At 38.9% G+C, this 17,864-nt stretch overlaps 1 protein-coding gene across 5 annotated transcripts in view; it reads left to right on the forward strand.

Annotated features, from left to right (window-relative positions):
- The window catches only part of FANCB (FA complementation group B), a 37,911-nt gene extending 29,032 nt beyond the window's left edge, over nucleotides 1-8,879 (forward strand). For 4 of the 5 annotated variants that reach the window (XM_030201568.1, XM_030201566.1, XM_030201567.1 and 1 more), the window contains exons 7-9: nucleotides 289-746; nucleotides 5,761-5,998; nucleotides 8,462-8,879. In XM_030201568.1, the coding sequence (XP_030057428.1) occupies nucleotides 289-746; nucleotides 5,761-5,998; nucleotides 8,462-8,879 (1,114 nt within the window). Of the gene's footprint in view, nucleotides 1-288; nucleotides 747-5,760; nucleotides 5,999-6,405; nucleotides 7,676-8,461 lie in introns of those variants that run through there. The other variant, XM_030201570.1, reaches the window with a different exon arrangement.
- Nucleotides 8,880-17,864: the final 8,985 nt, after the last annotated feature.

Consider the following 17,864-nt stretch of genomic DNA (forward strand, 5'->3'; position numbering starts at 1 on the left):
AGGGCATTCAAGATGGATACCAAACTGAGATACGCTAATGTGCTGTGGTGCCACTGATGTAATCTCCCTCATTTTAAGTTGAAACTACCCTAACTCTTAGACCAACTACAGCATTCAAAGGGATGTCCTCCCCAATCACCCAGGTTGCTGTTTAGTCCAATGATGGTTATGATAGCTAATGTTGCATACTGGCCTACAAGCAAAACCATTAGAATTTTATAATGTTTTTTTAATGCATCTGACTAGAAAATATAAACTTATTTAGAAAATGTTTTTTGTTTTTTACAGATCATTTGATGACATCAGTTTATCCCTACTAATAGAGCAAACCTTCAATAAAATCGGCCCCATTAAGTGTTATAGCAATGTACTCAAGCTGCCTAGGCTTTCCTCTGCAAGCCCAGTATCTGAATGTGAAATGGAGCCATTACCCAAAAGGCTAAAGCCAGGTTGCCATAGCAAGAAGGACACACAGAATCAGTTCAGTGAAAAAGAGCCTTCTGAAATTCATACCAACTGGGGCCAAACAGTTACAGCTGTTACGGATCTAATGCCATTATTGACATTTCATAAAACTAGTTGTATTATGCTGTTACATGCCAGGAAGAGAATTAATCAAGAGGATGACTACTCAGAGGAAAGTAAATTGCTGACCTTCCCTTGTGGGAGAATTTCTGTAGGCCTTGAAGACATCTCCAAAGACAAATATGTAGTTCATTTTCTTTTGGATAATCACCATCACAAAGGTAAATGCTATACCACAAGTGATAAATAAAGCACATAGTTTGAACAAAACAGCTAACTGTATTTTCTGAATAGCCAATTAAAAAAAAAAAAAAAGATTTGTGTAAGGATAATTTTTATATGAGTTTTGTTTATTGTAGTCTGGTTTTAGACATTATCACAGTTTTTATTGTATGTTTTTGTATATTTTTGTCTTTATTGAAAGTTTGTATCACCATCACCACACAAATTTACAACTGTTCATCCAAATTATAGCACATACCTTTAGAATATCTAAATGTGCCAATACTTTTAGAACAGAGTACCTCCCTGCCCCTCTTTCCATTCTCCCTTTGCTCCCCAATTCTGCCTTCTGTCCCCTTTGCTGCAATGATTGAAAATATAAAATTAACTCTTCCCAGCATGTCTTCCCTCTGTCCCTTCATCATTTCTTTCCCTCTTTCTGATAATCTTTCTATGTTTCCAGTGTGCCCCATTCTACCTTTCCACTGATGGTTGATATGGCATTCTGCTTCCATGTCACTGCCTGCTCACAATGACCAGCAGAGTTCTCCTTCTAATTAAACAACTTTTGTCTCCCTCCAAGATGGGAGTAATAGTCTCAGCAAGACCATCTTGCCCGTCTTAGCAATTTTGGTTTTAATGAATTATTAGTCTGATGTGATTGCAAAAATATTGAATGTTTTGGTCTTTGCTGAAGCTGTGCATTGGTTCTGGCTGTATGGCTAATGCTATACAGCTGTTACTTAGCAGCCTCTTGTTAGAGTGTGCTATCTATTGAGGAAGGGAAGGTAGCTGGAATCAACATTGTTTCCCAAGCTTTCCTGAGCAAGCCATCTGGGGTGACTGGTGGGAAAGGGGAGGGGGCGTTAAAGAGGCATAAGAAGAAAACTAGTTTCATGGTGATATTCATCAGGACGTTTATACAGTTCTAATAGCCATTGCATTGGGCTTGTGTTTTTTTTCCTGTATTTTCTACATGCTATGAGGTGGTGGTTAAATTATTAGTGGATATAGCATAGTTTGATCAAGCTAGTATGCAAAGTTTATTTATTTATTGCATTTGTATCCCACGTTTTCCCACCTCTTTGCAGGCTCAATGTGGCTTACAATACATCATGGATACTGGAAATGAGAAGAGGATATACATTTGGTTTTACAGAAGGATTTTGGGTTACATGGTCATGAAGTACAAGATAGTGATATTACAGAAGACATTATTAGACCTTAACAATACAAGATTGTTGTATTAAAGAAGACATTGAGGCATATTTTCAAAGCACTTTGGGAGGCTAAGTTCCATAGGTTTCTATGGAACTTTGGGAGGCTAAGTGCTTTGAAAATGAGCTTGATTATCAGATAATAGCAATACAAAATAGTGGTGTAGCAGAGACATCATAAGACATTAGACGTGGTACGACATTACTGGGTGTATTTGGAGATTTTACATGTTTTGATGTTTGTGGTAAATTTTTTCAAAGAGATGAGTCTTTAGTAGTTTGCGGAAGTTGGCCAGTTCATAGGTCGCTTTCAGATAGCGTGGTAATGCATTCCAGAGTTGTGTGCTCATGTAGGAGAAGGTAGAGGCGTGTATTTGTATTTCTTTTCTTTATCACTCTGCTGCATTAACTAATTATGGCTAACATGCCCATAGCACACCTTAGTAAACATAGGCATTAGTTTTAACAATGGGGCCATAAAATGTTTATTTGGGTTCATTTAGCAAAAAAAAACAGAAGGGGTTTTTTTTTTGTTTTTTTTTTTACTGCAGCTGAAGCAGGAGCATAACACCCTGATGACGATTTTCTTAGTAATTACTAGCAAGCTCACCAAGGAAAATCAGAGTGTGTGTTCCTGCCCTGAATGTCAAATTGACATCAGCTGCTTTTTAATCAATGTATACAAAAAAAAGGTTGTATTGCTTTGCTCTCTACTTTTTATTTCTGTGTAAGGATTTTTTGCTTTGCCATTGATTGAGAACACTATCTCATTAGTTTCCTGTTTGCTGATTTATCGCCATATGCTTTTTCCTGTTGAACCTGCTGCAAATTCATTACTTGTGTTTAATGAACTGTATCTGATACATTCCTAGCCCAATTCAGCCAGCTAAAGTAGCAGGCACTGCTGAAATTTGATTGGGTTTAATAATTGGAAAAAATGGTAGTTTTTCCTTTGGACACATTAAACACTCATATTTTAAAATTAAGGGCCCTGTTTACTATGCCGCGCTAGAGACGTGTTAGCATTTTTAGTGCATGCTAACCATTAGTGCACACTAACTGTGTAGGCACCTACACAGCGCATGCTGATTTTGTGCATACGCTAAAAACACTAATGCTAGAATGCTAGCCCCAAAGGCCGCCTCCAAGGAGTCTGGAGTGGTCTGGAGAGGCAATTAGGAATTTAACCTCTATGAAGTTAGACTCCCAGCACTCTTCTTCTTCTTAAGTACAGCTAACAAAAGTACAAGATCTTTAGTTTCTGATTCAATGAGCGATGAAATGTACCACAATCTGATTTGGGGTCCTGATTACATAGTAAATGACGGTAGAAAAAGACCTGCACGGTCCATCCAGTCTGCCCAACAAGATAAACTCATATGTGCTACTTTTTGTGTATACCTTACCTTGATTTGTACCTGTCCTTTTCAGGGCACAGACCGTGTAAATCTGCCCAGCACTATCCCCGCCTCCCGCCACCGGCTCTGCCACCCATTCTCGGCTAAGCTCCTTAGGATCCATTCCTTTATGTTTATCCCACGCGTGTTTGAATTCTATTACCATTTTCATTTCCACCACCTCCCGTGGGAGGGCATTCCAAGCATCCACTACTCCCTATTTTTTCACGGAGAGAGCTTAGCCTTGGAGGCGGCCTTTGGAGCTACCATTCTAGTAACAGGTCTAACTAGATTCCTCCCTCATTAGGTATTGCCTTGGTGAGTCCCATGAGTCTGGAATAGTCTGAAAGGATGACGAGGAAGGGAAAATTAGATATTATTTGCTAGTTTTCTTTCCTTCAGTCCCTCCAGACCGTTTCTACCATTGAAGCGAGCATTCAGGATAAGAGAATGTTGGAATTAAGAGGAGGTGTCCTCCAGTTTTCAAGCTTCTCCTGTGTAAGTTATTTCCTTTGTCAAGAGATTTGCTCTTTGTCTGTGGGTATTGGTTCCTTACTTTCTGCTTGATACATAAATACTGGCTGGGAGAGGCTTCAGAGAATGCTTAGAGTATGTAATGATGTCACAAGTCAGTTCTTCTTAGTCTACACCTTCTGGTAGGAAACCTGCCACTAGTATGCTAGCCCCAAAAGCTGCTTCCTAAGAGTTGGAATGATCTGGGGGAATTCAAGGAAAATTAGCAAGTATAGGAGGGATAGGAGGCGGTGTCCTTTTGTGAATTAAGAACTATTTAATAGAAAACAGAAAGTAGGGTTAAATGGTCAATATTCCAAGTTCAGGTTTGATATACTGCCTTTAAGATGGGCCATCAAAGCAGTTTATGTAGTAAATAAAAAAAAATATAAACCCATTCAAAATAGTGATAGCTAAGTTAAGAAAAAAAGAAGGTTACAGTCTGACAGGACAGAAAAGAGGCAGAGAAGACTAGAATTGTGTCTTGTAAATCCATCACACAGGAGAAGGGTAAATAGCGGGGCACCCAAGGAATTTGTGCTGGAACTACTGCTTTTTAACATTTATGAATTATCTGAAAATGGAAATAATGAGTGAAGTGATTACATTTGTTGTTCAAAGTTATTAAATCACAAGAGGATTGTGAAAAACTGCAAGAGAACCTTTCAAGACTGAGAGACTGGGTATCTAGATGGCATATGACATTTAATGTGAGCAAGTGCAAAGTGATGCATGTAGTGAGGAGGAATCCAAATTATAGCTATATGATGTAAGATTCCACATTAGGAGTCACCACCCAGGAAAGCGATTTAGATGAAACCTTATGCTCAGTGTGCATTGGCAGCTAAGAAAGCAAATAGAATGTTAGAAATTATTAGAAAAGAAATGGAGAACAAAATATTCTAATTGCTTTTTATTGCTCCATGGTGTGACCGCACCTAGAATATTGTGTGCAGTTTTGATCACTGCATCTCAAGAGAGAGAGCAGAATTTAAAAAGGTACAGAGAAGGGCGATGAAAACAATAAAGGTGATGGGATGATTTTCCTCTGAGGAAAGGCTACAGAGATTAGGACTCCACCTTGGAGAAGAGATGGCTGAGGGGGAGATAAGATAGAAGTCTGTAAAACATGGAGGGGAGTGGAATGGGTAAATGTGAATCGTTTGTTTACTCTCTCCAAAAATACAAGGACTAGGGGGCATGCAATGAAGCTACTATGTAGTAAATTTCAAACAAACCTTAGAAAATATTTCTTCTCTCAACATGTAATTAAACTCTGGAGTTCGTTGCCAGAGAATGTGGTAAAAGTGTTAGCTTTAAAAAAAGGTTTGGACAACTTATAAAAGAAAAGTCCCATAAGCTTTTGTTAAGATGAATGAGGGAAAACCCACTGCTTATTCTTGAATAAGCAACGTAAAATTTGTTTTACTATTTTTGAATCTTACCAGGTACCTGTGACCTGGATTGACCACTGTTGGAAGCAGGATTCTGGGCTTGATTATTCTTTGATCTGGCCCAGTATGGTGATGCTTATGTACTTCAGTAAGATCTAATGTTTACCTTTGTCCGTGCAAAGTTCAAAACTTTGACTTTATCCACTGAGACTACAAACCAGTGTCAGGTGTGATGGTATATTTGAAATAGCTTATGGCTGCCATTTTAATTGGGAATCAGACTGTTTTGATCTTGTTTCTCGTAAGTCAAGAAGTAGCTTTCAGATCATATATTTAAGAAATCTTTGACCTATTTTAGAATATTGGAATATGTAATAATGTATGTAAAAAGTTGTTCTGATCATTTTGAGTGCAGTTCTTCCTATTTATACTAAATAATATTTCATTTCATTTGATTACTAATATTCCTGCAATATCTTAATTCCTCTGCAGGCATTGTTGAAGACTTCTTTGCTATTTTGGCTGCATTTTACAAATATTCATTTCAAATTTTTTCACCGGAGTGCACATTGGCTCCAGTGAATCTATGGCTACAGGAAGAAATGCAATGCAAACCTGTCATGGAATGTGCTGAATACCTGTACTGTAGTAGGCCTGGAAGTTTGTATGGGACTGTCTTCAGCTGGAATCAGAAAACACCTTGTGAAGGCACTCTTACACTTTTTTGCAGGTAAAAGAAAAACAACAAATCTAAAAGATGAGGCGGGGAAAAACCTCCCAGGTTTCCTGCCTTCTAAATCTCGCAGTAGTCATTTGGATAAATCATATAGAGAAATGATGAAACAATTCATAATGTATGTATTCTGTATCAGACCACCATCCCTGATAATGATAGCCATGTAGAATTATTTTAAAATATAAAGGTAAATTTTTCAGGGTTAGGCAATTGCATAAGATTAAAGGGATGACTTGGCATTTAACTCTCTATAGATTAGCAGCAATTTATTTATTGTAAGTATTTAAAATACTTATATCAATATGAACAATATTTCAAAGCAGATCAAAAAATAGTTTAAGAAATAAATTAAAACAGATATGCAGACATAAACATATAGTGATTCTTTTACTAAAATTCAGGGCCCTGTTTACTAAGAAATATATGGCCATCGTCGGTCGGGGACGAGGAAGCTGTAGCAACTGTGTATATAAAAGACCGTCAAAGAGCTAAGTGATTCGCCATTCCTCTTTTTGAATTATATATGTGAAGAGTTGGTAGACAAGTAGTAGCAACCTATACTGGGACATAGATACTATTGAGGACTATTAAGGGAGTTTCCCTGTACTTTTCCTCCTTTGTTTTTCATTTGGTACTTTGGGGTGGTTTTTTTGCCCATGATGAGGAGCGGCTCCTCGTACAAGTGATTGGTCAACAGGATCAACTGTTGCTTGAAAGATCATTTTGATCCAGGCACCTTGAGGCTTTTTCCCCCCATTAGTCATAAATGATACATAATGTGTGATTACACTGTGTGAGAATTTTAGCCAGATGTTCTTTGCAGCAAACTATAGCATAAAATGCACTAGTCATCAAGTGGCTGAAAAGGAAATGTACTGGTATAAGGAGCAATTGACAAGAATTTAAGTTAAATCATCAGTGAGGCAAAGAACCTATTGCATACAGATGATTCAAAGATCCCTTTGTCCTCCTTTTGAATTGTGCCTTACAGTACAAGAACAGTAACACTTTCAACAGACTTCTTCATATATTCGGAAAATATTTTAACTATGGGTAAATTCTTATTTTAATACAAATTGGATGTGTTATTGTCTATTAGCTTATGTGGTTTTCTCGCCTACCATCATAGAATCATTGAGGGAATATAAAAAATGAAGTCCTCAACCAGTTTCATGACCTCTGTAAGTTTTATCAATCACATTTTTCAGGAGACACTTAAAAGGGCAAAAGCTTTGAGATGAGACACCCTTGGCATCTCTGAACTCCCTTACCTTTGCTGACAGGGATATTGAGCCCCGCCAGCCAAATAAATGGACTACCATTGCTGTTCGCTACTTGTGTCTGGCTCTGAGCAGCATGCCAGGACTTTTCATGCAAGTATGGGTGAGAATTCCTGGCATGCTCAGAGCCAGAAACAAGCAGTGGGGAATGACAGTAATGACACCACCTCCCACACACAAGCAAACACTCACATTACTACATGCTAACTGGATAATGCAAACTCAATTCTGGAGCACTTAACATCTCCAAAATAGCTTGCAAAATGATGAAGAAAAAAAAACAACAACCCTATTTTACAGCCACTGTACAAACGGCCTTAGTCTACTGAAAAGTCCCACCTTAGAATGCAATAAGTCCTTTTTTTTTTTTTTTTTACTGCAGCTTAGTAAAGGAACCCCTTAGTTTTGTTGCTTGTCCTCTTGAATTAGAGTTGTTTGAAAGATTAAACATTCCCTTATTTAACCATTCCACTTATCAAAGTCCATGGGAAATTTAAAATATCTTTTTTTTTTTTTTTTTTTTTAGAAATTTCCAAGTTGGAGACCCCTGAAGCTAGACTTCTTTCTTTTAGACTTATCAACACAAGATCCCCCTGAGCCAAGGCCCCTAAGTCACAGGAAACCCTGCTCTGGGGACTTCTAAGGCAGGTAGTCCTTACCCCAGAACCCTTCAAGACTGGAATGGTGCTACTAATTGGGTTTCTGCCAGGTACTTGTGACCTGGCTTGGCCATTGTTGGAAGCAGGATACTGGGCTAGATGGGACCATTTGTCTGACCCAGTATGGCTATTCTTATGTTCCTTGCAGAAAAGAACCCGACCCCTCCTACCTACCGACTTGCCTTTCTACCCAACCTCCTCTCAATCATGTAGCCCACCCATCAGTTATCTCCCTAATCCCCCATTTGCCTACTTCAGCACTGAAGTGGAGGAATAGAACCACAGAAGCCAGGTTTAAATCTCACTGCCACTCCTTGTGATGTTAGGCTAGTCACTTAACCTTCCATTGCCTCAGGTTCAAAGTTTAGATTGTAAGCCCTCTGGTGACAGGAAAATACCTACTATAGCTGAATGTATCTCACCTTCAGTTGCTGAGAGAGGCAAGAACTAAATCCAAATAATTTTACCACCCTTCTAGCACCATCTTAATACCAATAACATTACTTTTTCTTTTTCAGAAATCAAATCATTTTGTTCCAGTGCCTTCATAAACTCATTGACATTCTTCCATCAACCTGTGTACCCAAACTCCTGAGTTTAGAGAGCAAAGATTCTCTTATTGAAAACTTGGCACTTTCTTTGGAGAAGGAAATACTAACTTTTAGGAGTTTTGTCTCCTCAACAGTCAGTGAAATAGAAAAAATGTCAACATGGATGTGCAGAAGTGACAATAACATGAGCCATGTTACTGCACCCTCTTCCACCTCAAAAGAAGTAGTGCAACAGTACCGAAATGAGTTTCAAAATGAACAGAAGCAAAGCACATTGGGAATGAATCTAACAATAAATGGCTCCCTGTACAGAAACATTTTATGGAAAATTGCCCATATCCAGGTAAATTCTGACAAAATTGTGTGGAGATTAAGTAATTCATAATTAGTTCTATATTGCTTAAATTATTTTGAATAAAACTCATTTTAAAATAAATAAGTTGTTTGGGGTTTTTTTTCTTCCCTAAAATGGTTTGATACATCAAATCCTGTCATGGGTGTCTTCATAGAATTTGTAATCGGCACATTATAATTCAATTTCCTGTAAGTAACCACACCTTATAAGGGTTTTTTTTTTCTTATTGTGCAATTTTACTTCAGCCTACTGATGCATACTTAATCTGGTTCAACTAGTATCCATTACTTAACAGCTCACTGTTATGCATTTTATTTATTAATTTTAAGTACTTAAAATTGAAAATAAAATTTTGCAGTCAAAAGCAAAAGGAATAACACAAAAAATTATGGGGCTGCACTAAAAAGGTGGTCTGCAGTATCGGTAGTGCAGGGCTTTCTCATGCACTGAGGCCACTTTTAGCATGGCTGTAAAATGGCCGCATTTCTGTTTCTTCAATTAATTGCCATGCGCTAATTTCCCAATTAGTGCGAGAGCCCTTATTGACACCTATTTACTAGGTGGTAAGGGCTCCTGCACTAACCATGTACTGTAGGGGTATTTCCCTGTGATCTAGCCTGAGCTGGTCTTGGCCTATACAAGCCTATACACAATAAGATGGCTGCTGCAACCCCCTGACCTGAACATCTCTGTGTCAGCAAGATCCAGCTTCAGCTTGTGGGAAAATCACTGACAGGCTTGCGGAAGCCAAGGACATTCTGTGTTCCAACCACCCCCTTCTATTCCCCTGAGAAGGGAGGCAGAGCCATGGCACCAGAAGTTACCATTTCCAAGGTCACAAAACAAAGAACTCTTCTTACCCATATACTGGACTGTACGAGAGGCTAATTGGTCCGGGCTATCACCTGACGGGGAGGTCTGGAAGAATGCGGGAAGAGTGGGAGAAGTTAGTTAGTCGGAGACCCTCAGAGGAGGGGTACCTGGTAAGAAGACCTGAGAAATTCAGCAAGGCTCGGGGTGAGCCAGAGACTGTATGATACCAACCTTGTGACCTGCATAACTGGTGCAAATACCTGTGGCAGAGATATTGGCTCTAAAAACCAACGGAGAGACGAAAACCTGCTTGCTTGCGGAGAAAGACCTGCTCTACATCTAAGACGCAGACAGCTGAGATAGCGTCTTTGGGAAAATCAGCTCCGGTCTCATCTGAGCCGTCATCGGGACAGCATGGTGAGATCACAGTGATATATTTCCTAGTCTGGGATTAGTCAGTGGTTATCTAAGTACAACTGGTTTGTCAGCTCTTGGTCAGGGAAAGCTGCTAATGTGTATTTTGCATAAGATGTGATAAGTTTCCATAAGGATCATTAGGATATCATTTGTACTGTTCTAATCATTACTGTACTTAGTCTCAGGAGATTCAGAGTATAGTTAGACAATATATTGTTAGTGTGCATATCAGTAAGAGATACATTGCATATAAGCTATTGCAGAATGTTTCTATTTTTCTTATAATAAATAATAATATATCTGTGACGTGGCTTCTGTTCTTTGGCGGGAAACAAACACTGGCAGGGTGCCAGCACCAAGGTTCCTGTATAATATTCCCCTAGGCTGAGCTAGGAACCTTGGAATAAGTAATCAGTGGGTAATTATTATCCTAAGTATTATTTATTTATACCCTACAGTACTAAGCACACGGGAATGCAGCTGCGCTAACTGATTAACGCTGGGTACGCCTACTGTCTGGCCCCTATACCTGCCCCCAGTGCAAAAACTTTGCAGTCAATAGCAAAAGGAATAACACAAAAAAGTATGGGGCTGCACTAAAAAGGTGGTCTGCAGCTGCGCTAACTGATTAGCGCTGGGTATGCCTACTGTCTGGCCCCTATACATGCCCCCAGTTCAAAAAAATATTTTCTATTTTTTAGCACATGCTGAGCACAAAACTACCATGGGATGCCTGAGGGGGCACCTAGCAGTAGTGGATTTTAACCTGCGGTAATCACACATTAGTGCTTATTGCAGCTTTAGTTAAAAGGCCCGTATGTTTCTAAAAGTTCAGGTGGTAGTCCACCATCAATGACCTGCATCAATATGGTAGAAATAAGAGCAAGTAACCTGCCAGACAAACCCTTTTGGCAATTCATTCTGTCTTTGCAACCAGCCAAAGAGACCCAACTGTGTAGATGTTTCCACTAGGACTTAAGTCTGTTGTTGCAAAGATCACATGATGCAGTTAGCTGAATGGCTGCATCCTAGGAATTTCCTGCAATACCATAGCTAAAATCTCTTAAATGTCTCTTTCTTCTTGGCAAAATTTCAGTTATGTGCAGATTATAAGATTAAGAGAAAAAAATTAGGAAAATATTTTGTTTCAGAGAAGAGGGCACATGGGAGAAGATAGGTACAGGTGCACAGATGGAGATGCTGGAAAAAGGATGAGCGAGGGACATAGAGGAGTGATACTGAAAAGGGGGGTTGATAAGGACCCTGAGGGGAAACATGATGAACATAGAGGGGAAGGATATACAGAGGGACACAGAAGAGAAATGCTGAACAGGACAAATAGGGATGCAGAGGGAAGATGGATAGTGTACATAGAGAAGAAATATTTGAATGGACAGAGACCCTGCAAAGACAGGAAGAAAAAAACAGAGGAAAGCAGAAGAGAGAAACTGGACCAAAGTGAATGGAAAAAAATAAAATGCTCGAAAAAGTATTTTTTTTTAATGTATTAATTGGACTATATCAGACTTTGGAAATGCACATCTTTGATATTGGGGGCCTGTGGGAGAATAAATGGAGGAAGATGCTGATCGGAGGAGGGTAGACAGTAGTGCTATTGGACTACTATATTACTGCTGCACTTACTATCTTTTCTTGTGATCACAGTGTTTGAAGCAGCACTATGGACAGTTGACAGTGTAACCTGTGAACTAGCTGTCCTCAAAGGTAACAACTCTACTCTGCCCCATCACCTACTCTCCGCCCCTTTCAGCATTGAGCAGCTAGCACAGACCGCACTGGTTGTTTTAATGTGCTTTAGTCGTCGGTGTAGGTTTGTACTATTGTTTAATGCTTGGTAAAACCCATACTACCTGCTTAAGGCAGCTTAGTAAACATGCTCCTATAACTGAATATAGAGAAAACAGAAATTTTGTGAGTAGGACAAAAAAAAAATTTCCAGCAAAAATTTAGACTTTTACTATGTTAAAATCCCTTGCTTGAAAGAGAAGAGTTTAGTAATTATCATAGTTTCAGCAGTGGTTAAGAAGATCTGGTACCAGTTACAGATATACAATGACTGGACAGCACAAACAGACTCCATATATTACCTCGTGGAATGGGATAAAAGATGCAAATGCATACTAGATGAAATAGCACCCTTACGAACAAGAACTTCACGTAAGCATAACTCGATACCATGGTTCAATGATGAACTGAAAAAGCTAAAAACACAATCCAGGAAACTTAAACAAGCATGGAGAAAAGCAAAAGACGAACACACACTCAACACATGGAAACAATAACAAAGAAAATACAAATATGCAGTAAGACCAAAAGATCATACTATAAAACTAAAATAGGGCCAGATTACAAAGACACGAAGAAATTATACCAACTTGGTCACTACATCTAATACAGACATCCCATCTGCAGACAAACTTGCTAAGTAGTTCAATGAAAAAATTGCAAACCTACGCAACACGCTACCTCAGTACAACACTGACATCAAAATCTTCCGTAATATAGGCTAGGAACAAGATGGCTGCCGCTGCATAGAGCTGTTGTAACAGCGTTCCAACTTACTTGGGCAAAGTGATTTTCCTCTTCTAAAATGCCGCATACAAAGAGAAAAGGGGTGGTGAAGAAGGATCCCTTACCCTCCGCTACCTCAACACCAACCCAACTAAGTTTGGATCGATTTTTGTTATCACTCTCCCAAGTATCAAGGGAAGGTAATACCGTGGTGGAACGCACCGGAGAAGCGGAGTCTCCACCGGTTGATGAAACCTCCCTGTCTCCTCCATCGCAGTTGCTTCCTCCGTGTCCGGCAGCGTCAGCAGCCCTTGGGGTGACCCCATACACCACCGGAAGTGTGGTTGGAGAGGCGCCAGTTGAGGGACCTGAGCTGCAATGTTTGCTGCCGAGTCCTGAGAAGATTATCTCGGGAGGAAAACCGGAGGTAAATTTAGATTTGATTTGGACTATGCTGAGTAGAATGAATGAAACGTTGTTAAAAACGTCTGGGGAAGTTCATGCCATGAATGAAAAATTTGAGGAATTGAAAGTTACGATAGAGCAAGTTAAAACAGAAACTTCAACAAAGATTACGAATATCCAGAAAGAAGTAGATTTGTTACATGAATTTAAGAATGCAGCAATAAGAGATAGTGGAGATATTCGGCGCAGAATTGAACAGATTGAGAACTACAATAGAAGACTAAATTTACGATTGCTTAATTTCCCAAAACTCCTAGGAAATTCTCCTTCTGATCTCTTTAGAAGATATCTAAATGAGATTTTAAAGTTTCCCCTTGAAAGTTTGCCGCCAGTAAATAAAATTTATTATATTGGGAACCCTATGGAGAAGACTGGGGAAAAACAGAATCTGCCGCAAACAAATGGCAATTTGGACATATCTGCTCTATTAGAACAAACTTTAGATAAATGTACTGACAGAGCGACCCTCATACTTTCTCTGGTATTTGAGCAGGACTTGAATGCCATTATGAGAAACTACTTCAAAAATTCCACTACACCTTTTGGAGGAGAAAGGATATGGATATACCCGGACGTTACAAAGCAAACCCAGCAAAAAAGAAAATTTTTCCTGGCAATGAGAAAAAGGACATTGGAGATAGGGGGTTCTTTTTTTCTTGCCTATCCATGCAAATGTAATGTTAAGTTGGGTTTAAATAAGTATGTTTTCTATTCACCAGATCAGTTAAAATCTTTTTTAGATTTAAAGCAACTTAAATAACATCTAATAAGTAATTTTGATTGGGAGTATGCAGCGAATATTTCCTTAATATTTATTTCCACTTTGTAATCTTCTCTATTCTTTTGTTCCTCCATTTCTGAATTGTGGTCTGAGGAAGCTAAATATTTTCTTTGTTTAATTGATTATATGGCACAATTTCTTTAGCTGTATTTCATAAACAAGTTATGCTTGTTAATTATATTGAAATTAATAAATAAATAAATAAATAAATAAAAAATCTTCCGTAATGAGTTGGACCCAACCACTGGAGAATACCCAACTGACCGAACCTGATTAAAATTCGCCCTCCTTACCGTCGATGCAGCTGCATAGGCGATCAGCAGGTTCTCCAACACTCACTGTAAACTGGATACCTGTCCCAACTACCTAATGAAATCCGCCCCGACCACTTCATAGCAGACCTCACATCCCACCTAAACTACATGATTCAACAAGGTCTCTTCCCTAAGGAAAATGACAATATCCTACTCACTCCAATACCAAAAGACACCAAGAAAAAAAAAATGAAATCACTAACTACCGTCCAGTAGCATCCATTCCATTGTCAGTCAAACTGATGGAAAGCATGGTAGCCAAACAACTTACAGATTATATAAACACTAGTAAAAGAGGCCTGTTTCTGACACAAATGAAACGGGCGCTAGCAAGATTTTCCTCGGAGTGTGTATGTTTGAGAGAGTGTATGTGAGAGTGACTGTATGTGAGAGAGTGAATGTGAGTGTGTGTGTCTGTGAGAGAGAGAGTGTGTGTGTGAGAATGAGAGTGTGTGCAAGTGCATATGTGAGAGACAGTGTGAGAGAGAGTTTGTTTCACACATATACAGTGTGTGCGAGAGAGAGTGTGTGTGTGAGACACAGACTACACAGTCTGTGAGACTGAGTGTATGAGACCAAAAGAGTGTGTGAGTGACTGTGTGACACATAGAGAGTGAATGTGTTGCAGTATGAGACATAGAGTGTGTGAGAGACAGTGTGTGAGAGAGAGAAAGACATTGAGAGAGGGAGTGGGTGTGTGACATATACCTCCCCCCCTCTCTGGTGGCTGAGTGTTACTGTGCAGGACGCTGAGCTCTGGTTGTGCTTCAAGGAACTGACCAATCCTATTTAATAGAATGCACCGCCAACATTCTGAAGCTGAGAAACCACGTGTGGTTGGTCACTTCTGCTTGTGACGAACCCGAAAGTACGTGATGTCAATTCAGGAGATGGATACAGAGAGCAGGAATGCCTCAGCCATGCATTCAGCTCCAGAATGTTGGAGGTGTGTTTTATTGTATAGGAAATTCTCAATAGTACATGAATCACAGTCAGGTTTTCGCCCCCTCCACAGCACAGAAACAGTACTACTCACTCTCCTAGCCAAATTCAAGCAGCAAATAGCAATAGGCAGAAACATCCTCCTCCTCCAATTCAACATGTCTAGTGCATTCGACATGGTAAACCATAATATATTAATAAGATTACTAGATAAGTTCAGGATTGGTGGAAACATAATTAGCTGGATCAAGGGTTTCCTAACCACAAGAACATATCAAGTAAAATCAAACTCAAACATATCATCACCGTGGAAAGCTGACTGCGGAGTACCACAAGGATCACCGCTATCACCAATCCTCTTCAACCTAATGATGACCCCTCTAGCCAAGTTCTTATCCAACCAAGGCCTTAACCCTTTCATCTATGCAGACGATGTCACAATATTCATTCCTTACAAATCTAAACTGACAGAAATCACCAACAAAATCAAGATCAGCTTGAATATCATGGACTCTTGGCAAATGCATTTCAACTAAAACTAAACAAAGAAAAAACACACTGTCTCATCCTCTCATCCCTACACAGCGCGGATAACCCCACAATTATCAACACCCCAGATTACACCCTCCCTATCTCAGACAGCCTGAAAATCCTCGGTGTTACAATGGACCGAAACTTAACACTAGAGAGCCAAGTGACATCCTCAATGAAGAAAATGTTCCACTCAATGTGGAAACTCGTGAAACAATTCTTCCCGAGGGGAACATTTCGCAACCTGATACAATCAATGGTACTAAGCCAAGCAGCCTACTGCAATGGAATTTATGCAGGATGCAAAGAACAAAGCTTAAAGAAACTTCAGACCGCTAAAACACGACAGCTAGGCTTATCTTTGGAAAAACGTGATTTGAAAGTACAAAACCCCTTCGCGAAAAACTACACTGGCTCCCAATCAAAGAACGCATTACTTTCAAAATATGCACTGTGGTTCACAAAATTATCTACGGTGAAGCTCCGGGATACATGACAGACTTGATCGACCTACCGACTAGAAACATTCGAATCAACACGAACGTACCTAAATCTACACTACCCAAGCTGCACAGGACTCAAATACAAATCAACTTACGCGTCCAATTTTTCCTACATAAGCACACAACTGTGGAACGCATTACCAACAGCCTTGAAAACCACAAACGACCATCTAAACTTCCGGGAAACACTAAAAACTAACCTGTTTAAAAAGGCATACCCTACCGATCCAACATAAATGCCTGATCTCTGCAACACAACAAAACTAAAGAACGTAATGGACATAACACAACTCTTCCGTTTATCTTACCACAACATCACTTTGGATTTGTTTACACCAGAATCTGTAACGCCTCTCTGGTACTATGTAAGCCACATTAAGCCTACAAATAAGTGGGGAAATGTGGGATATAAATGTAATAAATAAAAAAAATAACTATAAGTATAGACAGTTATTCAAATATTATCACATGCATACACCAGAACAGGCATCCATACACACACTGGAAAAGTAAACAACAACTTCTACAGAGTACATCCAAAACTTAATTTTTATTTTCTTATTTCCATCTTCCAAAATTCCAGACAGCATATGTACAGATCAGCAGGACACAAAACAGTCCAAAAGAAGTAAAGTCAGAAACAACACAATTTATACCTAATTGTTCAACCATCCTTAGGATTCACCTTTGGGTTTAAAAAGCAAGACCATGTGCATGTAAAGACTGGATAAACAAATTAAAACAAAGTTTAAAGCAAATGCTCTTAATATAGCAATCATGGAACAGTGATGGAATGTTCATGTAGCAAGTCCAACAGCTTTATATTCCACTCCTTTCAATGAACCTCTGTGTCAAGGCCTTATCTTTCATAGTGCAGCAAATAGCTTCCTGTATACTTATTATTATTATTATTATACAAAATGTATAAACCAGAAATACCACATATCATTCAGATGATACATATACATACTAATAAAAAGCACAAGGAAAATACCTAATTACAATAATAAATCAAATCACTGCAAATACAGAGGTATAAAATTCCTTGTCAGTTTTAATGACAAGCAATTAAATAACAGAAACATATTCCTCAGTTATATGATGTTTTTGCTACAGAGCCACTAGTTTTTCAAAGGACAAGAAATTGTTACATCAGCTTTGTCTTGGAGCACTATGTTAACACACCAGTGACAGATTTTGTTTTCCTCAACTACTTGACTTTATTAATAGTGGAGAAGATAGTTTATTAGACACAGCCTGTCAGTTTGAACTGCCTGTGATGAGCAATATAATTTTGCTGATCAAAGAAACCGATATCTGAGATGTGGAAAAAATAAACAAGAATCTTCTGTATTTGGCTTTGCTGATATTTGAGAAAAGGAAGATTTAATTTAAAAGTACTATTTAGGTAGAATAACCTTTTATCTTGATAATAGCTGATAAGATCTTGAGGAGAAAGTCAACATTCACTCAGGAGCACATGGTTCGGCATAAGGTATTTTTAAAACTTACTAACAAAATGCAGACATCCCCAACAGCAATTGAATCAAAACACCTATAATTTTAAGTAGGTGGGTTCAAAAAACATATTTGAACACATATACATTTACAAGGAAATTGAACCAAAAAAAGTTGCACATAAGACCAGAACCTCCTTTCAGATATCTGAGAAATTCTTCCTCCTGGCCTATGTCACATGAGACAGATCAAGGAAAAT

This window comes from Microcaecilia unicolor, chromosome 4, assembly GCF_901765095.1.
Source record: "Microcaecilia unicolor chromosome 4, aMicUni1.1, whole genome shotgun sequence".
NCBI classification, from domain to species: Eukaryota; Metazoa; Chordata; class Amphibia; order Gymnophiona; family Siphonopidae; genus Microcaecilia; species Microcaecilia unicolor.